Genomic DNA, 26,506 nt, shown 5'->3' with positions numbered 1-26,506 from the left:
AGATTTTATAAATAATTGGGTTTTTGTTGCCATACTAGTGCTTGTTCAATTTTTTATTTAAAAAATAAGAAACTATCTGCACCTTGTAATAGAGAAGAAAGCCATATTTTTTATCAGATAATAAGGTCTTGCTTTCATTTGGCAAGCCAATTTATATTGAACGATTAGTTCTTTTCAGATGATAGAGATTTGGAATTACAATTCTGAGATGGTCTGTGGCATATGTGTTTCTTATCAGGTCTTGCTGGGGTGTTTACTCACCAAACCACTTTTATTTTTATATTTCTGCAATTTCTCACAGCTCATTACTGCGAACAGACTCTGGAGGATAACCAACAGTGATGCAACAGACAGGTGAGCATTTTAAAATGATTTTTTTTGCCAACTTGTCCTTTCCGAAAGGGTTAGTTAGACTATATTTTGTATAATTCCCAACTAGTGGTTTTTGTATAATTCCCAACTAGTATCAACTTGATTGTAGCCCCATCGAGGCAACGCTGTAATGCATAATGTGCTAATATGTAGCAGATTAAGGGAAGGAAGCATTGGCTTTTGCAAAGGCTTCCACTTGACTGGGAACATAGCATGATTTGGGTTCTCAACTCCATTAGTATTCGACTCATACTCTAGACCAGGGCTTTTCAACCTTTTCACCCATTGTACCACTTTTAGGATATGTCAGTATCCGAGTACCACCAGTCGCCTGACCAAAAAAAAAAAAAAGTGATGAAGTACTGGTAGTTCTCGACTTACAACAATTCGCTTAGTGACTGTTCGAAGTTACAATGGCACTGAAAAAAGTGCCCCTTCAAGCCACAGCCAAGCAAGACACCTGCTTGCCCACCCGATGGCGCTCTTCCTCCTGTCCAAGGTTTCCATTGTTGTGAGCATTTCTGTTGAGGATTGGCAGCAGGGGTGGGGTGGGGTAGTGTTTGGTTTTTAAATGCCTCGAGAAGTAATAATAATAATAATGATAAAGTTGGAAGGGACCTTGGAGGTCATTTAGTCCAACCCCCTGCTCAGGCAGGAAACCCTATTTGACAATGGCTGTCCAGTTTCTTCTTTAAAACTTCCAGTGTTGGAGTATTCACCGTTTCTGGAGGCAGGTTGTTCCACTGGTTAATTGTTCTGTCAGGAAGTTTCTCCTTGGTTCTAGGTTGCTTCTCTCTTTGGTTAGTTTCCATCCATTGCTTCTTGTCCTGCCTTCAGGTGCTTTGGAAAATAGCTTTACTCCCTCTTTTTTGTGGCAGCCCCTGAGATATTGGAACACAACTATCATGTCCCTCCTCGTCTTTCTTTGTTAAACTAGACATACCCAATTCCAGCAACCGTTCCTTATATGTTTTAGCCTCCAGCCCCCTAATCATCTTTGTTGCTCTTCTCTGTACTCTTTCTAGAGTCTCAACATCTTTTTTACATTGTGGTGACCAAAACTGGATGCAGTATTCCACGTGTGGCCTTACCAAGGCATTGAAGAGTGGTATTAATACTTCACGTGATCTTGATTCTATCCCTCTGTTAATGCAACCTAGCACTGTGTTGTCTTTTTTGGCAGCTGCAGCACACTGCTGGCTCATATTTAAATGATTGTCCACTAGGACTCTGAGATCCCTCTCACAGTTACTACTGTTGAGCAAGGTACCCTCTATACTATACCTGTGCATTTGGTTTTTCTTGCCTAAATGTAGAACCTTACTTTTTTCACCATTGAATTTCATTTTGTTAGATAGCGCCCAGTGTTCAAGTCTGTCCAGATCCTCCTGTATCCTAAGCCTGTTTTCTGGAGTGTTGGCTATTCCTGCCAGCTTGGTGTCGTCTGCAAATTTGATGAGTTCCCCATCTATCCCCTCGTCCAGATTGTTGATGAAGATGTTGAAGAGTACTGGGCCCAGAACAGAGCCCTGGGACACCCCACTATACACTTTCCTCCATGTAGGTGCGGTTCCATTGAGGATCACACATTGAGTATGGCCGGTCAGCCAGCTACGGATCCATCTGGTGGTGGTGCTGTCTAGCTTGCATTTTTCTATCTTATCAAGTAGTAGGTTGTGATCTACCTTGTCAAATGCCTTACTGAAGTTTAACTAAATTATATCCACAGCATTCCTCTGGTCTACTAATTTTGTCACTTGGTCAAAGAATGCAATAAGATTTGTCTGGCATGATCTGTTTTTGACAAACCCGTGTTGGCTTCTAGTAATGACTTTGTTTGTTTGGTGAATGCTCCAACACTGGAAGTTTTTAAGAAGAGACTGGACAGCATAATAATTATTATTATTATTATGGATCATCGCACAGTCAGCTAGATGTTCAGACTGGATTTGGCATTTTGTCTACCTATCGAGTCCTTACCCAGGACCTGGGATAGGCAGATGTGGATGTTTGATGGTATTACAGATATCGTCGCAGGATGGAAGCAGTTGTTGTTGTTGTTGTTGTTGTTGTTGTTGTTATTATTATTATTATATCAAAATCCACAATTATTTGGTTTTAAAGGTCTGCACCTACCTACTATAATTTCATAAGATTGCACAAGCTATTCCAAGGTCCATGAAAACACTGCCTGGTTTATATTTTGAAAGAACGCTTTTTCCCAAAGACGATTGTATAATCTCCAAAAGAATGACCAAAGAATAATGAAAATATCAACTTTAATGGCATAAATAAATATCCATAGTCTACTGTCAGGAATAAAAATGTAGAAACAAGATTGTTTCCATTTTCATGTCTTATTTACTTCTTTTCCATTTTTTTTTTATCCAAGCCCAACATAACACATTTCCTTCCTTGTCTTTCTCTTCTTTCACACAACTCAGGACTAATCCTGGGATACTTGATGACTTCGGTTTAGCCTAAAACCTAGTTTGTTTTTTGAATGCTGAACAATGAAGGCTGCGGCATTAAAATGTATTTGGGGGGAAAAAAAAGAGTAGAAAGAGGCAGTGCTGAAGAATTTACAACAAATTTGCTAAGCAGGATAATGGATACACCATTATCCCATTGTCTTCTATGGCTTTTTATTCCTATGTGATTATATTACTAATTTCATATAGGGATTGAAGCCATGCAATACATTGGGGGCTTGCAACAGAGAATATTCATCTTTAAATGCCTCGCTCAGTGGAGAGAACTCGGTTCTTCATAAACAGGGGGGAAAATTGTCTCCATTAATCTTTATCAAGCGTGGTTGCTATATCCTACTTTTAACTGCTCAACTATATCAGTGACCATTTTTCCTTCTTTCCCTATAGTAAGCAAAGCCTCCTGCTAAACAAGGAAACTAGCAGGATGTTTGTTTTTTTTGCAGTTTGACTTGTTCATGTAACGTGCAGAATTGACTGGATATCATTGCATACGGCTGGCTTCTTTTCTGTTGTGGGATTATGCTGAAGCCATGCACCACAGAGTAAACGTATGAGAGCACTGAACTTTTCTAAAACCACAGTACAACTTCTTTTAAGGGGTTCTTGCCCTTATCAGGCTGTTCGGGCTCAGGCAAAGGGAGCCTAGGTGGCAGGGAGTGGGGAAAGCCAAGTACATTGGCTGCTCCTATGGAAAGATGGGAAGGAAGTACTGGGGAACCTTGGGGCTGAACATGTCAATTTGGAGGTGATGCACAGACAGGCTGGCTTCTCCTGTTGGGGACACTGTAGCAAGTGGCTACAGCTGAACAGAGGAAGGGAAAGGGAAGGGCTTAAGGAAGGGCTGGCTCTCTTCCTTCCAGATTTTGTTTCTGCGTCTGATTGAAATGCTTCAGCTGAAGTGCAGAAATACAAGAGTTTTTACTGACTTCAAAGGAAAAAAAAGATTTTGTGCTCACCTCTACCATTTAAAGATATATGATGATAATATAAGAATGTCATTCATCTGAATTGAGCTTTTACTATGTCCGTCAGAGAAACAGTTGAGGTGTCAGTGTTTTCTGTTGCAACAGTTTAAAAATTAAACAAAAAACTGGTAATGGTGAAAATCTTTTTCAAATTGAGAAGAGCTCTGTAAAAATACATGGATGTGAGAATTATTTCTGACTCTCACTAAATTACCTGGCGTGTTGTTTTAAAACCAAGAAGAAATCAGATGCCACTAATAATTATCCAGTTCTGATGGTACATTGAACTGTACCATTTTCCTGTGTTAGCCCTTCCTTCCCTTCCCTTCCTTCCTTCCTTCCTTCCTTCCTTCCTTCCTTCCTTCCTTCCTTCCTCAAATCCTATTTTATCCAGAATCTCTCAAGTGAAATCATCTACACAAAGGTACTTTACTGGTACGTAGTTCTTCATCCTTAACTACAGGAAACATGCCTAGAGCAGTATTTTCAAGCACCTGCATCTAAGCAGTTTTCTGAAGTGGTTCTCCACCATCATTTGAAGAGAAGCACAAACAATGGCAGAAATACGTTCAAGAGACAGTGTTTTATTTATTTATATGTATGCATTTATACTTGTTTAAAATGTGCATGCCACTTCCTATTTTAAAATATCTCAGAGCTCATATCTGGAGTAGAATGGTTATGCTTTTACACTCCACCCTTTAGCGTCTGTGTTCAACAGTGAGCTAAGCTGCTTTTTCTCTGAAAAGCTGAGGCCAAAGGCGGATCTTCTGAAGGGGAACTCTTCTCTTTAGCACGGGGTGAAGTCACGTCCTGCCACTGAGCCTGCCTGATAAAGAAGCAACAGACAAATATTTTTTTATCTGCAGCCAAGAAGTATCATTGGCTTTTTATGAGTTGGGGAAGTGGAAAGCTGAAATACGATGCTGTGGCAGAATTATTACTGCAGTTATATAATCTTTCCAAAACTTTCTGAGGCATCATCAGGGGCTTTTATAAAGAACGTGTTAAATCTGTCACATTAGTGAAAATGGCAAAATTAGTTTGTGAAAGAGATTATTGGAGAACCCCTTCTGCTCACCTCATAAAGCACCCATTAACACCTTGTGAAACATTAACCATTAATCAGAATCTGGGCAGAATAAACTACCCATACATATCATTATCTGATCCTTAATGAAGTGATAATAAGAATGCTGAGGAGAAGGGATATTAATGTCTCCTAAGAGTCCAGAACAGTGGAAAGGCTAGAAGCCAAGGTTTTTAATTTAGTGCCAAAAGCTTCCACTGTTAATAAGGTAGTTACTTATCCTCAGCCATTAGCACTGTTTGGCCACAAGTGTTCCACTTACATAAATGAGCTCAGCCCCGAGAAAGTGCCAGCTGTTGGGCTGTTGATCCTCTTCCCATCTGGCTCTATTCTGCCTGGTGGAATTGGTGTCTATTTCATTCTACCCAACTGACAGTGTCATTCAAGCCACTGCTTTGTTTTCTTGTTTGGTCTTGATGGCAGCACAGGATCTATCCTTCCGCAGAGAGAATACTTCGAGAACATAAACTGTCAGCCTCTGTGCCACACTTGACTGACCTGTCTCACCTAACACTATCAAAGTCTAGCAAAATCTTTGAACCATTTTTCTGTAGAAAAAAAAAAACCATTCCATATTTTGAAAGGATAAAATCAACTTTAGAAAGGGTATTCTTCTTCCTGGGGCTTCTTTACAGTGTGAAGACTTTGGTTAAAGATTGAAGGACTGCAAGCAATAGAAGGGAATAATGCAATTGTTCTCCAGTCAAAACATTTTTGCAGATTTTGGAACTTCTACAAAAAAACAGCCTGAATGACATATATAGTAAACTTACATATAAAAGACTTCTTAAAATGGACTCCAAATCCTGGAAATTCTATCAATATACTGTATCTATGGAACACAGTTGGCAGCAACAGAGACACAACTGACAAATCTTTCTTCCTAAACATTTTCTCAGCTTTACATTCTTGCTTTGGGCATTTCTGCCAAAGACTAAGCAGGTGCCACTCTGCTTTGGGATCTGCCAGTGACAGGTGAACACAGATCCATCAAAGTGATTCTCAGCCTGAGGTTCTCCAGATGCACCAGATTACAATTAATAGAATCCCCATCTGGGTTTAGGAAGGATGCTATATCACAGTGATGGTGAACCTTTTAGAGACCGAGTGCCCAAACTGCAACCCAAAACTCACCTATGCATCGTCGAGTGCTGGGCGGATGTGGCCCACTGGCTGGGTGTGGCCCATTGGGTGGGCATGGCTGCAGTGGTAACAGACTGGGTGGGACTAAAAAGTTCAATCAATCAATTCCAATTTTGCAAGATCTTTTTTTTTTCTCGCAAGAAGTTAAAATTGACTGATTGAACCTTTTTTTTTTTTTTGCACATGGCGGCGGAAGCCTAAAGTGAAAAGGTTTTATAAAACCCAGCTGAAGGCCTAGGACTGGGGCGATGGCGCTCGTGCCCAAGAGAGGGCTCTGAGTGCCGCCTCTGGCACCCGTGCCATAGGTTCGCCACCACTGCTATATCATATTGTTCTCATTCTGGAAAAAAAATGGGGAAATGTTACAAGAATATTTTAGAATGCTAAGAACCACGTAAGATCTGCCACTCTATTGTGATTTCCCTTTTCTTTTCCTTTCCTTGTAGGGGTAGTGTAGAAACTGTCCATAGAGACTTTTCCCTGCCTTAGCTATTTTGGAATAAGGTAGATCTATTTATGGACGTATATCCTATCTAGATGAAGAAATGCTCATATGATCATTGACACAAAAAAAGGTACGTAAGTACTATAATCTTCTGGTACTCTATTTTTCTTACTCTGATACTTGCCTTCTTACTATTTTTCTAAGTCACTATTACTGCAGATGGTAAATGTGCTAACACTTTACTATTGGATTAGTATTTATACAGTTCTTGCAGTGCTGGCAGAACCGGTTTCTAGCAAAACCATTAGTATGAAATGAAAGGAAATTACGAATTCACAGGTCTTCTTCTTATCATGTAGAGCAAAATCACCAGATGCCAATGCGTATTCTGGTGGATATGACAATGACTTATATGCCTTCAGTACAATAATTAAACCAATGACTTCCCATGACTCCACTCCCAGCCAGAAACTACTGAATAATGATATATGATGTTGTAGATTAAAAAAAAAATATGGAACTTGGCATGGGTGTTAGCAGATCAGACTTTTACTTTCATTGTGCAAATGTCCTAGTAGTTCATAAAATGCATTTGTAAGCCTCCCCCTTTGGTCACTTCTATTTGCAAAGGAACCCGTAGAAGATATGATAGAAAGATTACATGGAGATTCTTAATCAGCAGGGTCAGAAGAATGGAAGGAATTAGTGGTGGAGTCTAGCTTTATCCCCCTGCCATCCCTCTTATACACAGCCCTTCCTAGGACTGTTCTACTATGGAAGCAAGAGAAGACCCAAATTTACTTACATCCTGAGTGTTTTTCTTTCTTTATCTCCAATGACAGTAAGAGTTGCAAAACATCACATTTCAAAAATGCGTTCTTATAGTTTTGTTGTCCTTGACTAACTTTCCCCATTTCTAGTTTCACCTCATTAAAGGAAAGGAGAGTGGGAAATAAAGATATTCACAGAGAAGAAAAGTCAAGAGAACACTGATGTGAAGTATGCTTCAAGCAACAACGTTCTTTCATCTGTTTTCATCAGCGTTTCCTTTTTGAAAAAGGTATTTAGTTTAATAATCAGTGAAATGTTCATTTTAAACACACACACACACACACACACAACTTTAAGAGCAATGGGATTACCCTGAAGAAGTAGCTGTTGCCAAGGCTTTGAGAATGAGCCTGAGATCACGCATGAACAGCATCTCCAAGGATTAATGAAGAACTCTGCTGATATAAAGAAACTGTTTTGGGTTTGTTTGTTTTTAAACTCTCCTGAAGCTGTTGCTGTGGGGGGAATATAGAAAACACAACGAAGACACAAAATTGGTTCAAACCTGTGCAGGAAGGCAGATATAAGTAGGCTTTCATCCTTGAGTGATTTTAGCAATACAATCCTTAATTCCTGGTCCTCTAGCACAAAGGTTCTTCACTTAAACTTTGGCAAAAAAAAAAAAAAAAATCATCTCGTTTGCCATTAACTCCTCGTATGCCATTAAGGGCTCAAAGTGTGATATATTCACTGGAAGCTAAATGGAGTACAGTAAAATGAAAAAAACAAAAACAAAGATAGACTGCTTCTACTACAGAAATATTCCAAACGTAGTAATTACCTGCTAGGAACACTCTGTGTTATATTAGGTAACCTGATGGGAGAACAAGTGACAAATATTTAGCACCCCCTATACCCCAATTGAAATAGGTTTGCTTGATTATATATCCTAACTTTCTGTTAATAATGATGTGGTTTTTACATTGCTATTTTGTAAATAACAAGTTAGAAGTCAATGCTTTAATCTTACATCTCTTGATCAAAATGCAAGAATGTAATGTTTAGAGAAGATACACAATTTAACTCTCAAACTATTTCTAGACTGCCTCTAAAGACCAAAATGTCCAAAGGAATATGTTTCATTTTTAATATGTTTTCTACATTTTGTTGGATTTTAAATTACAGAATTTAACTGTGGAGGGCGATTTTCTCTGAAGAATGAGAGGGATCATCTTTCAAATGTTGCCAACTAGATGGAAGATATTTATTCATGAACGGCCCTGAAATATTTGGGAAATGATTTTAGCGACAAACGCTTTTGAAGAAAGCCTGATTACATGGATCTGTTTCCCACCTGGCTGTTTTCTAAGCTAAGAAGCCTCTAGCCTAGTCTTAGATGCATGGGATCCATGTAGATAAATGATCAGCTAAAGGACATCTGAGTCATGCAATAATCTCTATTTATTTACTACAGTTTTTTAAAAATTTGGTCATAGGTGTTTCAACAGGAAAGAGCAAACAAATATTTGCAGAATTATTTTTATTTTGACTGGGGTCCATGCAGAGAGCCTTCTCTGCTTTGGAACATTCTGGTCCCCCCTCCCCCCCATTTCTGGCTTTCTGGAAATGTCTGAAGATCTGGCTCTGACAAATTGTTTGATGCCCAAAGGAGCATGCAACCATGGGGCTGCTTAGTGCCTTGAAGGCCCTCCTCACTTTTAAATTTAATTTTGAATTTTAATTACTCTGTTATTGTTTAACTGTCTGTTATAATATTTATATATAGCTTTTAGGTTTTTATGTCTCATTTTTACATTGGCCAGGGTCACTCTGTGAGGGAGATGGGTGATTTCTAAATGTGATACATAAATATAGAAATGCTGAAGGAGAAAAGCTTAGTTTTTTTTTCTAAGCATTTCACATTGTGCACTCTATTTCAGTGAAATAAAAAGATGTGCTGGCAGATTTCCAAACACTAATATACCAGCAAAAAGTTCTGCATCCAGCTGGATGGAACAACTCTTGGGCTTGTCTAAATGTTATTGATTGAAATCTAATGGAAACCCAGGAAAACTTAGGATCCAGCAAATCTTTGAGTATTTTCCAAGTCTGGGGATTTTGATTCAGGAAGATACCAATATAGAAGTCAATGGGAGGATAGAATCAAATATAAATTTCCTTCTTTTTATTTAAGTGGCAAGTTTGATCTAGTCTATGATTCCCAAGGACCTTAAGATTGTTCTCTGAGTATGTGTGTTTAAAAAAAGGGAGGTTACCAGAGAGGCACCATTTTAGTTTGTTGCAAAACATGGATAGAATATTGTAGTAACAAAAACTAAGTTGTGGTTAACTTATGGAATATTCAATTTACTGTTGTCATTAAAGTACCACAAGCCTAATTTAAAAATGGATTGGTATTCTAATTCATCCTTTCTGCTGAAAAGAAACAGCAAGAGTTAGCTTAGATGAATCATAACGGGTGACTTTTGTGAAAGTCAATATGTTACCTGTATGATCAAAAATCGGTATTTTGTTCAGCTTATCCAAGTGACCAGATGAATTAGGTGATGTTGCTCCAATAGTGGACTGCTTTGTGCAATGCAGCAATTTGGCAACAGTTGCCTGTGTGGGGCTTTCCTGTCTTTGTTCTCTAGGATTAGAGGAGTTAATCAAAACGACAGTGACTTCTGGCTTGATATAGTTAGAAAGGTCACAAACCTGAGGCTCAATTGTTTTCCAGTCAATGGTAAACTGGTACATAAAATGCTTGCAGCTTCCATTCTGCACAATGCATTCCGCCATGAAATTATCAATCAGCAAGAAAAAGCCATTACAAAAGGTGAACAAGGTCAAGGTTACATTAGTTTCAGCACATCTAGCCCATTTTTCAAACTCTTCTTCCAATAACAGGTAGTAATGCTGAAAGGGAGCAGGTGTTAAAAAAATGCATATCCTGCCTGAATTTGATGGAAATTAGATTCTCAGTTCCAGCCTCATTCAATGTGGACTCTAGAGCTGAACAAAGGAAATTTGGAGCTCTCAGTTTCCACTAGGATGAGTTAACATACAATGACAAGCTGATTTTTCATGTTGGGAAACCAGAAGTATAGAGCTAATGCAAACCTGGAATCACTGATTTGAAGCTTTTTCTCTTATTAGTTTTCAGATCTGACAGGGAAATTGTCTCGTATATGAATTTAGGGTAGATGTTCCGACGTCCCGTGGCAGAGTGTAATAAACAATTCTTGAAGAAAATGCTTTATTTTGCAACGATACACAAAAAGTTAAGCTATACTGTATTAGCTTCAAAAACTACAGCAAATCCAGAGAGAAAAGAGTTACAAGGTTAGCGCAGTATTGCTTCCATATGAAACCATTCCTCCCAATGTCATCTCTCTTACTACTGTGTCTCTGTGTACATCAAATCTGAAAGGCAGGAAACTGTCCCATGTGAATGTCAAGCTAAAAAGATGCCTTGCTTTAGGGAGGGAGAAGGTTTGGAGTGCACAGGTGGTTGTTATCAGTGTGAAAGCTGAGGTCATCGAAGAGATGTTTGGGCAATAGAGGTTTTCTTCTCATAACAAACATTTGAAGACTTAATTGGACAATGTGACCTGAATTGTCAGAGAGGGGAGGGCAGGTTTTACTCTTTTAATTACTTTTTCCCGCCATATTGTCAGAGCTGGTATTCCTTCTATCGTGCTGGTATGCTTTGCCTAATAAAGTATTACATTAGAGATCGTAATGTCTCTGGTATGTTTACTTTGTTGGGCTTTTCAGCCAGAACCGTGACTGTGAATCCCAAGGGAGCAAGCACCTAGTGACCAAGTACCTTTGCCTATCCCAGTTCCTGCTTGCATGGCTGAACAACTACACAAACTCTCCCCACTACCTACAGACAGGCACCATGTACTTCTATATGACTAAAAGAAAATATCATTGCATGCATGAAAGCTGGGGTGTGGGTGGCGGAAGCCAGCCCCGTGTGAGACAAACATGTTTAACACCTGAAACGGATACAGTTTCAAAATATTGTGGGTCAATCTTAGATGACAGAAGATTACAAAATTAAGGTGCCCTCTTCATGGCATCCTCAAAATAAATAGAGTTTTGTTAGCTCCTCGTTTTCAGCCTAGCCCGCTCAAACTGACCAGAAGAAATTTCTTCGTCACAGTACTGAAAAAATTTGTTATAAAAATGTAATTGTGATAGTTTCAAGTAGCTGTTCTAGGATTTAATTGAAACAACAAAGTGACCCTTATTTGTCTTATCAGTAACCGTCCATTTAGGTCCTTGTTATCAACAGCCTGGAGAGAGACATTCCATTCGGGTTGCCTACAGATTCCTTCTGAATCAAAACAGCTAAATGTCTGTTGCATCACTAAGTTCTCCGGGTTCTGATTAAAACAGCGTGAATGTCCATGACATTTGTACCTGTCAGTCCTGTCACCAAAAGGCGATGTCCATTTTGGAACTTGGTGAAAAATGTGTAAGAATCATTATTGCTCAACGTGCTTTCCACGTCAAAGCCTGCCTGCTCGGCCTCCTCTACCAGATCCTGGCTGCAGAAGGCCCCAGCAGCCTCTGTTGGCCCATCTTGTCCATCAGTTCCACCACTCAAAAACATGACTTCGTATTTGTTAAGACAACTTCCCTCCATGGTGGATTTAGCTCTGTGCAGTTCCAAGGCCACTCGCAGAGCCAGTTCCTGGTTCCTTCCACCCTTCCCACTTCCTTGAACCTGCACGGTGGTCTCTCCACCTGCCAGAAGACAAATGGGGTTTTCCACATGGGGTTCTTTCATTGTTGTTAGAGGGTCTATCAGGCTCAAGACTGGAATCTCCAGCTGTCCTGCAATGGTTGTGAGCATTTCTTTCACAGAGTCCCTTAAAGGTCTACTTCCAGCATCTTTTATAATGCTCAAGCACACGAACTGAATCAATAGGCTGTAGAAACGGGCAACTGTGCTGACCTCCCCACACACAGCATCACTCAAAAGGATAGTCAGGTAACCCAACTGTTCTGCCTGGTATTTGGCTCCCTCCAAAGCTAGCCTGTTGGATCCAATCACAACATTGTAGACATGGGAATAATCTTGCTGGGTGCTATGCTTTGTGACAGAGCTAGAGAGGACTGTCAACACAGACTTTGGCAAGGTATTCAATACATCATACTTGGCCAGTATCTGAAAACAGTCCTGCCTGCTGTGAGAACTGGCAACAGTCGGGCCACTTGCTATAATGTCCAATGGATCTCCAATGACATCAGAAAGAATGAGGCTCAAAACCTGAAAAAATAAGCAAATATTGTTCATGTTGTATTGGAATTTGGTTTTATTTTTAGCTATGCCTCTACCCTGATTTTTTGAAAATATATATTTGAATTTTAATATGCCGATAATATTTGAAATAAGTTGTTTTCAGGTATAACTTGTATAACAAATGACATTTCACCGTTCCTTATAAAACAACATTTCTCTACTTTGGACTGTAACAGAATGGATTTTAATCAGATACTTTTCAAAGACTACATCCCCTCTTTTCACCTATATCCTTTGAAATATTACCCAAATAAATCCATTGTTTAGCAAAGACTAAGCTGCCTGCTATAAGCCACCATAAAAAGTAGATTTTTTGCTTTGCAATTTCTTATTCTGGCCATCGAAAATGCATAGCAATCTTAGCTTTGGGTAGAATTGAATCTTTGAATTTCAGCTACTACTGAGCACAAGTTCACCTTCACAGTTATTCTCTTTTGTGTCTGAAGATCAGATGAAGCCAAAAGTCAAATACTATGTGGAATATTTTATGTTCTCTAATACTAACTTGAGAGCCAATTTTATGGAAGAGTTAAGGCATCACACTAGAAGTCAGGAGATGGTGAGTTCTAATCCCACCTTAGGCAGGAAGGGTGATCTTGGGCCAGTCATTTTCTCTCAGCCCAAGAAAGGAGGCAATGGCAAACCACTTCCTAAAAACCTTGCCAAGAAAACTGCAGGGACTTGTTCAGGCAGTTGCCAGGAATTAAAAATGGTGAGAGATGGTGCCCACGGAGGGGGAGAGGTTGTGATGGACTACAGTGAGTGGCAATTTCCCAGAAAGGACCAAGTTACAGAACGGGGGGGGGCACAAAAGGTAGCACAGCCCAGAGCTGTATAGGAGACAGAGGAAGAGGAAAGAATAGTCACTTCCTAGGGCACAAGTCGGCAACCTGCGGCTCCGGAGCCACATGCGGCTCTTTGAGCCTTCCCCTGTGGCTCCCAGCCTCCTCTGCCTTTGCAGAGAGAGACAGAGACAGAGAGAGGCAATTGCACGTCCCTGCTTCTCTCTCTCTCTCTCTCTCTCTCTGTGTGTGTGTGTGTCTGGGTGTGTGTTTTGTGTGTGTGTGTGTGTGTGTGTATGTGTAAAAGAGAGTGCACTCACAGTGTTCTCCGAGGAGCTGAAAAGCTTTCTGGGCGGAGCTCCTCCCTTTGCTGGTCTCTGAAGGAAGCAGGAAGCAGGAAGGGCAGGAGAGAGCTAGCTAGCCCAGCTAGGCTGACTCAGGAATTCTGGGAGTTGAAGTCCATGAGTCATAAAAGAGACGAGGTTGCCCACTCCTGAGCTTGTTGGACAACAGCTTGAAGCTTGCCAGGTGAGCAGCAGATAGGAAGGGGGGAGAAAGAGAGGGAGAGAAAGAGAGAGTGGGAGGGAGGGAGAGAGAGACAGAGAGAGACAGAGAGAGAAAGAGAGAGGGGGGGGGAAGAGAGAGAGAAAGAGAGTGGGAGAAGAGGAGTGGCAGACCAAGGGCAGATAGAGAGGGAGGGAGGGAGAGAGAGAGAGACCCTTTTGACATCTAAAATGAAGATAACACTGCATATATCCTTTTTTTACCTGTGTGTGTATGTAATTTTATTCTCTTAAAGCATTCTCTTGGTGATCATTGTTTTAATAGTATGAATATTCCCAAGAGTCATATTTTTACTTTTATTTTTAATGTGTATATATGTGTGTATGTATGTATACACACACACACACACACACACACACACACCTATAATAAAAGTAAAAAAGGATATATGCAGTGTTATCTTCATTTTAGATATCAAAAGGGTTTTGCGGCTCCCAGTGTTTTGTTTTTGGTGGGAAACGGGTCCAAGTGGCTCTTTGAGTGTTTTGGGTTGCCTACCCGTCCTAGGGTGTCAGCAATAAGAGTTTAGTCTGGGAAGTTTCTGTCTATTGCAGGGGTCCCTAACCCCTGGTCCGGGGACCGGCAACGGTCTGCGGCATACCAGCAATTGGGCCACACAAACAAGTTGAAGCCCCTTCTGCTGGATGCAGGCAGCACACAAAACCATGCCTCCTCTGGGCCGTGGAAAAACCTCTCTCCAAGGAACTGGTCCCTGGTGCCCAAAAGATTGGGAGCTGCTGGTCTATTGTGTACAGGCAAATAAAGAACTGAACTCTGGCTGAATTGCTCTTCATTATTCTCTGACAAAAACTGACTTGAAGGCACCAAAAAAAAAAAAAAAAACAACCCACCAAAAAACTCTGCCTAGAAACTATGGGTTCCAATTGGAGACATTTTAGAAGCTCAGTTATAAACCTAAGCCAATTTAATCACAAGACTGATAGGCTAAAATAAAATAATTACATTAATATTGTAAGAGACTTTAGTTGGTTAATTGCGCTACTTGGAATCATGCCCTAAATAAGGCATACATTTGAATCTGCACTAAAAGGGATTTGGAGAAATCCTATATCTCTGAAATGAAGTTCAGCCAAGAGTCCTAGGACAGGAAAGACAGCCACCTTCACATTTCCTGCCTGCTGAAAAACTGGGAATGAACGATGTAGCTAATCTATGTCTTCATATACTATATGATTCCTGCTGTAAAAAAAAAACAAAAACATCTCAGTGTGTTACTAATAGAAGGAGCTGTGTTCGACATATAAAGTATGAATCATTCTTCAATTTCTTTCCTATTGCTCTGACTTTTTGTCCTTTGCTTTTATGAAAAATAGGTTATATTTCACAGTTTACATGGGTAGTCCTTGACTTACAATCAAAATTGGGACCAGAATTTCTTGTCATAGGTTTTTGCAGTTATTGGATTCAATTTTATGATTATTTTTAAATCACTGTAGACATTAAGCTATTCCACAATTGTTAAGTGAAGGCTGCAGTTGTTAAGTGTGAATCCATTCTTCCCAATGGGCAGTTTTTTGCTGGAAACTGGCGAAAAAAGTTACAAATCATGATCATGTGACCACGTGATTGCAATCACATTGCAATCACACGACCATGGTGGTGGTGTAACAGTTGTAAGTGAGAGCATTGGTCATAAGTATGAGGACCAAGCTTTTTTTCAACACCATTGTAACTTCAAACATTGGTTAAACCATTTCTGAAATGTACATGCAAAGTATGCAAAACAGAAAAGTGTTTTAAAAGTTAAATCCCTCAAACCCAAATGATTTACAAATTGTGTAAAAGAAAAATTAAGCAATAAGGCATCGTTTTTACTTAATTCACATTATTCATTACGGCTGAAAAATCAGAATTTTTGATGGAAAGCTTTGGCATTTTTAGCACAGAACTTTAGGTCCCCTGCTCAAATATTCTATTTGCCTCAAAGGCTAGAATTTGTCAAATGTAATTTTTGAAAAAAAAAAAAACTCTGAGCCCTTATGATCATGCAAAGGAAATAAAATTATGCAAGGACTTCTGGAAAGGCTTTAGATGAAAGTTGGTGCACTAAAACTGAGATCTATCAGATTTGTACCAAATTAGCCTGTGCTGCCATGATTTTTATAAACAAATCACTGTTGTTGCAAAATTTATTCTGTGGGTATTAATTTATATTTACTGCATTATTCTGTATGCACGTTCCTTAGTTCAATCTAAAGCTAAAAGATTTCAAGAACACTAAAAATACGTTAAGAACCAATCACAACTATTTCCCTACATTCTTTAGAGCAGTGGTTCTCAACCTTTTCATCATGGACCCCCTTTAAATACCTTTTGTGGCCACAGACCATGGCCACTGACCACCAAGACTTAACTCAAGATTTATATCATAACATTTCTTCAAGCCTGTGATGACATTGTGGACCCCAGAGAACCACAATGTTTCTGATTGCTCAAAAAGTTTAAACATCAGAGCTGACTGAGATAATGTCCCTGATATTGATGAGGATTGAAATTATCCTGATCTTCGGCACCAAAATTTATCCCTCTCTCAACCACACTGAGCTTAGAGAACTACAACTGCCATTCCTTTTGTAACTAAGAGTTATTGGGTCAAGACAGCATTTAATACACTTACCTGGGCAGGATGAGCTATCTGGGCCAGCCCTCCACCTTTTGATAAAGAGAGAGCCTTTCGACTGGTATTCAGCTCTTGAATGGTGGCTCCTTTTGAAGCGAGTAACCTGGTGATCGCAGTCTTGTCTTCGAGGGTGACAGGAGGGATAGGTGCAGGTAAAAGGGCAGACCCACCTCCTGAAAGGCAGAAAAGTATGCGTTTAGGTAACAAGGCTCCTTTCTTGCGAAGGTTAGCCCTTATCAGAAGACAATAGTCTCCACTATCAAGGCAGCATTTTTCTCTTTGCCTCTTTCCACCCTTTGGAACGGAAGCAATTTTTCTCCTCCCGCTTTTCAGTTGATTATTTTACAGAATGACAACTGGAGATACTTTTCTATCAAGTGATTAAAACAGAGGTTCACATATTAAACTCCTTCTAAAGGCAATTTTCCTCCCATGCATATTAAAAGTAGAGAGCCAATTTGCTGCAGTGGTTAAGACATCAGACTAGAAACCTGAGACTGTGAGTTCTAATCCTGACTTAGGCATGTAGACATCGGAGTGACCTTGGGCCAGTCATTCTCAGCCCTAGAAAGGAGTAAAGGGCAAGCCACTTCTAAAATACATTGACAAGAAAATTGCAAGTAGGCTGCGTTAATATCTCACAAAATTCATCTTTGCAAGTGCTGGATAGAAAACTTGGAAATGATGGTGTGGTGGCAGCAGTATGGGCAAAGGAAAGCTAACTACGGATTGTTGAGTGTGACGGATTGTGTTTATGAAGGGGGAGATGGACTACAGTGATGGGCAGATTCTCAGAAAGAAGAGAGAATATCCCAAGGAGGGGAACAAGACAAGAGGCAGCACAGCCCAAATCTGGATCAGAAAAAAAAGTTAGGATAGCCACTCCCTAGAATCTAGTAAGGGTGAGAGTAGTATAGGTTTAGTCTGGCAAGATTCTGCCTAAATGATGGAGCAAATAAATAACTGAATTTTGGCTGTATTGTTTTATCTCATTCTTGAGCTGGACCTGACAATGAGATATAATAGGGATCATTCACTTCCTGATCTAAACACTCTTCCCCTCCCCAAATCTATAAGATTCAGAAGTGCCTCTGAACTCAGATGATTGCAACCTATCTCTGCTAGTCACTAAAGCTCCCCACTTTTTTGTGTAAGTCTGAAAAAAAGATGATTATAGTTTAAGGAATCCACAGATTTAATTTAACATGTCTCTTCAAACAGTGGCATTTTTTTTCATATAAAGACGGGTGAATGTTGCTGAGAAGTATTGAGCTCACAAAAAATCCAACACCCTTCTTAAGAATTATTTTCAGAGCGCACCATTCTCAGAATTAGACTCCTGATAATCTAGTGAATTTGAAAGTTTCATCCTAAAATCCATTCGGGTTTACTTATCTAAAGAAAGCCACAGACTAACAAGGCTTTCTGCACATCACATGTACAGATGAGAACCCCTTTTTACAGTGTTTGTTATTTCTGCATAAAAACAGTTCTAAACATAGTGCCAGTTTAAGCAAAAGAGAGAAGTGAAATGAACTGCAACCGAACACTTCAGCCAGGTGTCAGGGATAGATGGATTATAGGGAGACAATCCATTAAAGCAGGGGTTCTCAACCTTGGCAACTTTAAGACTTGTGGACTTCAACTCCCAGAACACTATCTTCTCCACCCAAGAATCAAGAACAATTCATATGTCAGAATCAGATCCTACTATGTCTGCTTGTGTTCTGATGTTACAGAAGGGCTTCCATTCATAGAGGAGATATTAACAAGTTCTTTAGTAGATTAAGACAAATTACACATACCCTTGACCTTGTCTTTTCTATCTAAGGCAACCATGGAAGATCCAGTCAACTTGATGGCCAATACTTTACTTTACTGAACATCCAGCCTTTTTTGGGAGGGGGCTAATAAACTTCTAATAAAAAAAAATTCTTTAAGTCCTTTCTAACAATCCATCCTGTTAGATAATTTCCAATTTGCTATTCTTGGACAAGGTGGCTAATCATATGGCACCTGAGATTCAGAAAATCCTGAATAAAACAGGTTGCTTAGACTCATTGGGAATGAGGCTGAAAATTTTTGGGGGTTGCCTTGGTAAATAATCCACAGTGAAATCAAGACAAGGAGACTTCTGCTGGACCTCTCAGTGGCATGTAGCTCCGCTTCTTTTTTTAGGTATGGTGTTGGTTCTAACTTGAGTTCTAGTGGGGTACCACAAGGCTCCGTCTTCAATATCTTCATCAATGACTTAGAATAGATGAGGGAATAGAAGGGGAACTCATCAAATTTGCAGATGACACTAAATTGGCAGGAGTAGCCAACACCTCAGAAGACAAGCTCAGGATTCAAAAAGATCTTGACAAACTTGAACAATGGGCCCTATCCAACAAAATGAATTTTAATGTAGAGAAGAGCAAAGTTTTACATTTAGACTGGAAAAACCAAAGGTATAAGTACAGATTAGGTGAGACCTGGCTCAAAAACAGTAACTGTGAGAGGGACCTTGGAGTCCTAGTGGACTTGACTACGAGCCAGCAGTGTGCAGCAGCCGCCAAAAAAGCTAATACAATCCTGGGTTGTAGAAACAGAGGCATAGAATCAAGATCACGCAAAGTATTAGTACCGCTTTATAAAACCCCAGTGAGACCACACCTGGCATACTACAACCAATTTTGGTCACCATAGTACAAAAAAGATGTTGAGATCTTGGAACAGGTTCAGAGAAGAGCAGTTAAGATAATTAAAGCCTGGAGACTAAAACATATGAAGAACGGCTGCAGGACTTGGGTTTGGCTAGTCTAAAGAAAAGAAGAAATAGGGGAGACATGATAGCAGTATTCCAGTATTTGAGAGGCTGCCACAAAGAAGAGTGGAATTATTCTCCAAAGCACTAGAGGGCAGGACAAGAAACAATGGCTGGAAACTGACCAAAGAGAGAAGCAACTTGGAATTAAGGAGAAAGTTCCTAACAAGTGCTGACAATTAACCAGTGGAACAGCTTGCCTTCAGAAATCGTGGGCGCTCCATCACTGGAGGTTTTTAAGAAGAGACTGGACAGCCACTTCTCTGAGATGGTGTAGGTTCTCCTGCTTGAGCAGGGAGCTGGACTAGATGACCTCCAAGATCCCTTCCAGCTCTATTCTATTATGTTCTGTTCTGTTCTATTCTATTTGCAATAGGTTAGGTAAATGGGTTAGATGTCTGCAGGCATTGCTATACCCCAGTACTGTACCTCTTTGTTTTGAGGCACAATTCAAAGTGCTGAGAGTAATTTTGAAAGCATTAAAGGCTTAGGGTCCAAAATATCTCAGGGTTTGCCTTCTCAATGGTAGCCCTCAAACTATGGAACCCTCTTTTTAGGAGTCTAGACTGCTACTCTATTGGATAATGTTTTGCAAATGGGTAAAACCTTTCTATTTTAGGAAGGCATTCAATATCCGGTTCGGTTTTAGAAGACATGTTTATTTCTATTAGATGTCTTTGTACATTTTTGGAGCTCTGCCAACATTTAAATCTTGCATTTATTTCAAGTGTTTTAAATTGCCCCGAGTGATGCATATGCATTAAAGGGCAGGAACACAATGTGCATATACATATAAAAATAAAATCAGTATCCATACTGATTAATTTCTGCCTCTCTAATCTGGAATTCCTTCTGCACGCAACCTATGTTCTTATATTTATAGAATGTAAATTTTACACATATAAAATGCAAAACCTCAAAAAGGTTGATTGTGGCCAGTGGTGGAGGATGAGTGAGGAGAAAGCGTGAATGTATTTTTAAAAGATCTGCCTGAAAGTTCCCACATAGCCGATACTGCCACTGAATAAAGAACATGCTACTCAAGCTTGCAGAATTGTGCCAATTTAAGCGGAAAGGCATTGTGAGTGAAACACAAGCAGGCTGACCCCTGTTCCAGACTTCTTTTGTCTCAGCTTCATCCCTGATCCAACCGTGTCCATACCATGAATCAGGTTTGTATGACAGTTATCTTACAACCGGGTAAATAGCAATGCTTCCAGAAATGACGCCTGGGCCCCAACAGCATCCTAGACTTTTGTGTCCTACAGTGACACAAACTGTAGGTTGAGATGCCCAATAATCCATGCATGTTTTAATATTCTTATTGCTTTAATATGCAAAAAAGAGACAAAAATAGGTGAAATAAAAAAACATTCAGAGAAAAAAAGGAAACAAAATATATCACGGTACATATCAAACCAATATTTAAACTCATCTTTACACCTTGACCACACAGACTAATATTGACCAGTCTTTCCATTACATCAAGAGAGATCCAGTTCATAAACAGAAAGGAAAGACATATTGGTAATCTCTAAATTATTAATCTGGGATCACACCATCTTTCCACCATTAAAGAATAATCTTCATACAGAGATTAGATCCAATTTGAGGGATGGTGGTGGTGGTCTGTAATTCAAAAGTACATTCACATATTTAAATTGTATTAAAGTTTGTTACACCAAACTAATACTTTTATGAGTATAAAACCATAACTAGGTAATATGGATCAAGTCCATATCATACAAGTAAATATTCCTTCACTTATTTTATATATGCAACATGTTACTAACATCCAAACATTTTAAAATATTATTTGGGGTGCTTAGCACATGTTAAAAAAATCTTTTATTGAATTAATGTCATATTAAAATAAGAAATATACCAGTGATGGCGAACCTGAGTGCCCAAACTGCAACCCAAAACCCACTTATGCATTGTCGAGTGCCGGGTGGGTGTGGTCCATTGGATGGGTGTGGCCCATTGGGTGGGCGTGGCTGCGGTGGTAATGGCAGACTGGGTGGGAATAAAAAGTTCAATCAATTCCAACTTTGCAAGATCTTTTTTTTTTCCACGAGAAGTTGAAATTGACTGATTGAACCTTTTTTTTTTTTTTTGAACATGACAGCAGAGGCCTAAAGCAAAAAGGTTTTATAAAACCCAGCTGAAGGCCTAGGACTGGGGCGACGGCACGCATGCCCACAGAGAGGGCTCTGAGTGTCGCCTCTGGCACCCATGCCATAGGTTCGCCACCACTGAAATATACTATTCTTTAAAACCCTTAACCATTCATTTTAATGAGATATTTCAATTCTTTGTTCAATTCTTTTTTTATATAATATTTTATTGGTTTTCTCATTTTACAACTGGATATTTAAAAAGCAACGTGGTGACTGGGTTAATCAATAGTTCAGTGGTATACATAAATCTTTAGTATAAATCTCATGTTACTACATCAAATATTTCCTCTCTTTTTCCATTAATATCTGTTATCTTATATTGGGCTAGTACAATTCTTGTTATCAACTAAATAAAAACATCTTTGTTACATTTATCAATAATTTTTAGCTTATACATATCTTAATTACATTTGCACTTAATCTTTGTATACAATCAATGTCCTGTTATTGGCTTTTTTCAGGCTTTAATTTCCCATCAATATTCAAAGTAATGCTATTATTTATAATTTCCAAGTATTTTATGTTTAGGTGACCAAAAGTTTCCCTTATATCAACTTCTCCCTTTTTCCTTTTTCATACCAAAGTCTAATATTCTGGTTACACATCTTATCTATTTGATTATAATATTGCTCTATTTTCTAAAAGTTATCTATTTTCCACCATATTCAACCATCATTATACGTGTTGTTTGGGTTAACCAATAATCCAGTAATATACCTAAATTTTCAGTAATATACCTAAATTTTCTAATATTAGAACATTAAATATTTCCTTTCTCTTTCTAATAATATCTGTTATCTCATATTGGGCAAACACAATTCTTATTTTTATCAACTAAGTAGAAACATCTTTGTTACATTTATCGGTAATTTTTAAGCGATATATATCTTAATTGCATTTGCACTTAATATCCTTGTATGAACAATGTCCTGTTATTGCTTTTTCCCCCAAACTTTAATTTCCCATCAATATTCAAGAAAACACTATTATCTATGATTTCCAAGTACATTATGTTTAGGTGACCAAAAACTTCCATTATATCAACTTCTCTGTTTTTTCCTTTTCATACCAAAATCTAATATTCTAATTACATATATTATCTATTTAATTATATTATTACTCTATTTTCTAAAAAGTATCTATTTTCCACCATAAGCAACCATCTAATTAGTAATATAATGTCCCCGATGCTTTGTTCAATTCTTCTTGCAAATAACTAATGTCCACCTTAGTGGAACTCTTTAATTGTTTATTTAGGAAAAAAAGTAGAATTGAATCATCCCCAACCAGTGATTTTTGGCAAGTATTTTGAAAATCTAGAGAAACTGACAATGCATTTTACATTGTTATTTTGCAATTTTTCAATCCAAATTCTTCTTGCAATAATTCAAATGGTTTAAACATTTGATTGGCAACAGCCTGAATTCAAGCAATTATCAAACTGGGATTTACAGAGTTTATGTTTACCATCAGAATAAAGGTACAAATTAGCTTTCCATTCCAATATTTTCCAAATTTACTTTGCAAACATAAACTTGGAAATACAATGGAGCTATGTTAAAATCAAGCCCTTGTGTCAGGATCTTGATCCTTGCATTCTTCTATTTTTATTCTTTCATGTCTTTTTAAATTACTTGCATCTGATCTTTACAACTGCAAATGAAGAAAGTTTCCTACTTTCTAACTATTCCTAAATATTAACAATTATTGAATAATAATAAATAAGTTAAATAATAATATGTAATTCATTATTATATAAATATTATAATACCGTAATTGCTACTTATTAAATAAATCTTTAAAAGCATTCAAACAGCAGAAACTTCAATGATTACCAATTTCCATTTAAATATTAGTTCCTATAGGAAATAAATCAAACTTATGTCACTTATCCAAACAACCTTATAAAAGACCAAACTGTTGCATATCAATAAAAATGTATATATAAAATACACATTTATTCATAAGATATATCACTGATACATAATAACAATTTGTATTCAGTGTCGTCCACTGTTATAGACCAAATATTCTCCATTTTCTAACAAACCTTAAAATCAAATAAAAATAAATAAGAGGTAAACTTTACAAGTTTCATGAGAACATTGACAAAGGAGGCCATAATTCCCTTTGAAATAATCATTCGCCAATAACTAGAATATCACATATTAATACAATTAAATTTAAAAAAGCATATTTAGGCGGAATCTAAATTTTCAAAATTTTCCATTGCATCATGTCAAAGGCTTTTTCCACCTTCAACAAAACCATTAATGCCGATTAGTGACTGAACAACAACAAATTACTGTTAACATTTTTGCCTCTATCTTAAAAAGGGAAATCAGAGGATCAATTGCAGAGTTTCAGTTAATGAAGGTGGGGAGAGAAAAGGCATTGTTACACTTCCAATGAGAGAAAGGAAAGAGCTGGAGAGATCTTATACCATCCAATGGAATATCCATTCAGACTGGAAACTTCCTTCCTTACATAGAATTAGAGGGTTATCTGTTATTTCTTAGATAAAGGCAGCTTGACCATGAGTAATCTTTAGAAGAACTATATTATGAAAGAAAATTCTTAATTTCTTTTTCAGTTATATTTGGCTTAGCATTAAAAATTGAAACCAAACATTTTTAAATTGCTTCAGTTATTCAGAAGGATTATTTATATATTTTACCCTGGGCATCTTTAGTAACAGAGATAGTACCATACTGTGCAATTATTAGCTGGTTGAGTATAATTCAATGAATATTCTCTTTCAAGTTCATAAAGGGAATTAGGTTTCTGTTTAAGAACTTTATAACATTCTGAGGTAGACTGTTCAAGAGTTTCTTAAATTTATTAAAGTATTATTTGTTTGTTTATTTGTGTATTCATTTAATTTCTATAGCCACCAATCTCAGTCAATGACAAAGAAAAAATAGCTAATGGTAAGGAAAATAATGGAATGAACAATCTGTACAATAACTGCTCCAGCATAACTAATACCAAGACGATCAAAATGAAACAATGCTATGACGTATACTTCCGAAACATGACTACTCAGAATTTCCTATTCAGTTCTTCCTAGCCCCTTCAGGCCAACCCAATTTGCCAACTCTTTGGTACGTTAGGCTCCTTCCATGAATAATAGGGTTAACCCAGTGATGGCGAACCTTTTAGAGACCGAGTGCCCCAAAACCATCCCCCACCTGTCCCTGCTCCGCCATGCCCACTGGCCCACCCACCACCTGCACGGCCCGCCACAGATCATCCAGACAGTCCAGCAGTGCCATGGTGGCCACATCCTCCACCCGTGCCCTGCAGCATTATCTGCGTGCAATGGGGTGCAAGGGCGGAGTCTTGTCCCCGCTGCCCAGCTACCATGTCCTTGGCTGCACAGCATTGCATGGGCCGTGCCTGGGGGCAACTCTCCTCCGGAGGGCTGCTGGTAAGGAGGGGGCTATGGGAGGAGGCAGGGCTGGGGCGACGGTGCGTGTGCCCATAGAGAGGGCTCCGAGTGCTGCCTCTGGCATGCGTGCCATAGGTTCTCCACCACTGGGTTAACCTATTCTCCAAAGCAATTGAGGGCAGGACAAGGAGTAATGTGTGAAAGATTATTAAAGACAGATAAAACCTATTATATTTCCTGACAATGAGAATAATTAATTAATGAAACAGCTTGCCTTCAGAAGCTGTGTGTGCTCCAACACTGGAGGCTTTCAAGAAGAGATTGAACAACATTTTTTCTGAAATGTTGTAGGGTCTCCTGCTCAAGACCTCCAAGGTCCCTTCCAACTCTTGTTATTTTATGTTCTATATTCTATACTCATGCTCCTTTCCAACTTACTGTATTTTTCAATATTACATGCCATATTCTGATTCTGGACTGCCATCTGCTGGTCAAAAACAGCCTAGCAGTTTTGAAATTTGTAGGCAAGAATAACTAGAGCACTGCTTTAGACTGGAAAGCTCAATAGAAGAACAGAACCTATTTTAAAGATTAATTACAAAAATGAGAGCCAGAGCATACACACTTTTAATTTTTCAGTAAAACTGAGTCAGAGGGAGAAAAAGAAAAAATGTACATCAGAGAGACACAGAACCCATCTGTGTGACTCACAGAGACTGAGAACTGACTGATTTGAAATGACCACATTTATTTCAGCAAGCTACAAAAAACATTTATGCAGAACTGTTACTACTGCATTTCCTTCCATTGCAGAAGATCCTACCTTCCCCATGGCAGAACATCAGCAAAAGCTAAGGGCAGGTTACGGAGAAGACTACCAGGGCCAGCAGGGATATCGTTTCCAAAGCCAGCTGACAAGAAGAAAGCACAAGGGTGCTTCAAGGGCCAGTCAGCATCACCCAGGGCGAAGTCACACTGAAAACGACCCTGAGCCACCTCCCCATGCCATCTGTTTTTTTTTTTTTCTTTAAACATCAAAACACTCAGCCTAATTTGCCAAGTGTGCTTGCAGAATGGACCAAAATATAATAAGGTTAGAAAATGGGAAACAAACATGAAAAAGAGCATCTGGAGATGACAAAAGTCTCTCTGTCCTTTTGGGCTCTCAAGCATTACCTGAAATTAATACCAGGAGAAGGTCATCTGCTGTGAGACTCTTGGCTAATTCCAAGATGGCCCTGGCCGCCTCCAAAGCGTCTTTATCAGGAAGGTTCTCCCTCGCTCCTTCCAGGACTTGGATTCGGCTACATGGCTTCAGCAACATTTCCCTGCAGCGTTTTTTTTTTTCAAAAAAGAGTCACTTATTAGCTGAGCTTTGTACTGCTGAAACCCATGATGTTTAAAACTTCTTAAACAGACGGCCAGCCAGGATAATTAAAGTGATAATGAAAGGTAAACCAAAGAATATCGATCACCTAAAATTCTGCCTAAGGAGCAACTCAAACAACAAGTTGGTTTCTGTTTTTCCCACAGGTTAAGTAAAA

At 38.8% G+C, this 26,506-nt stretch overlaps 1 protein-coding gene and 1 long non-coding RNA gene across 8 annotated transcripts in view; one reads left to right on the top strand and one right to left on the bottom strand.

The window, feature by feature from the left end:
- The first annotated feature begins 312 nt into the window (after positions 1–312).
- Positions 313–10,384, top strand: LOC120307648. The gene is made up of 4 exons (XR_005556594.1): positions 313–354; positions 6,509–6,637; positions 7,428–7,567; positions 8,464–10,384. It is a non-coding gene; the product is annotated as an uncharacterized LOC120307648 (long non-coding RNA).
- Positions 10,385–10,520: 136 nt separating this feature from the next.
- GLYCTK (glycerate kinase) overlaps positions 10,521–26,506 on the bottom strand; it is a 33,899-nt gene continuing 17,913 nt past the window's right edge. For all 7 annotated transcript variants that reach the window (XM_039342590.1, XM_039342594.1, XM_039342593.1 and 4 more), the window contains 3 exons: positions 26,139–26,290; positions 16,583–16,758; positions 10,521–12,565 (listed from right to left, as the gene is read on the bottom strand). In XM_039342590.1, the coding sequence (XP_039198524.1) occupies positions 11,660–12,565; positions 16,583–16,758; positions 26,139–26,290 (1,234 nt within the window). In that variant the 3' untranslated portion in view covers positions 10,521–11,659. The remainder of the gene's footprint in view (positions 12,566–16,582; positions 16,759–26,138; positions 26,291–26,506) is intronic.

Source organism: Crotalus tigris, unplaced genomic scaffold (genome assembly GCF_016545835.1).
Source record: "Crotalus tigris isolate CLP2741 ecotype Arizona unplaced genomic scaffold, ASM1654583v1 scf7180000017800.2534000, whole genome shotgun sequence".
Taxonomy (NCBI): domain Eukaryota; kingdom Metazoa; phylum Chordata; class Lepidosauria; order Squamata; family Viperidae; genus Crotalus; species Crotalus tigris.
This window is presented reverse-complemented; position numbering and strand designations above follow the sequence as displayed.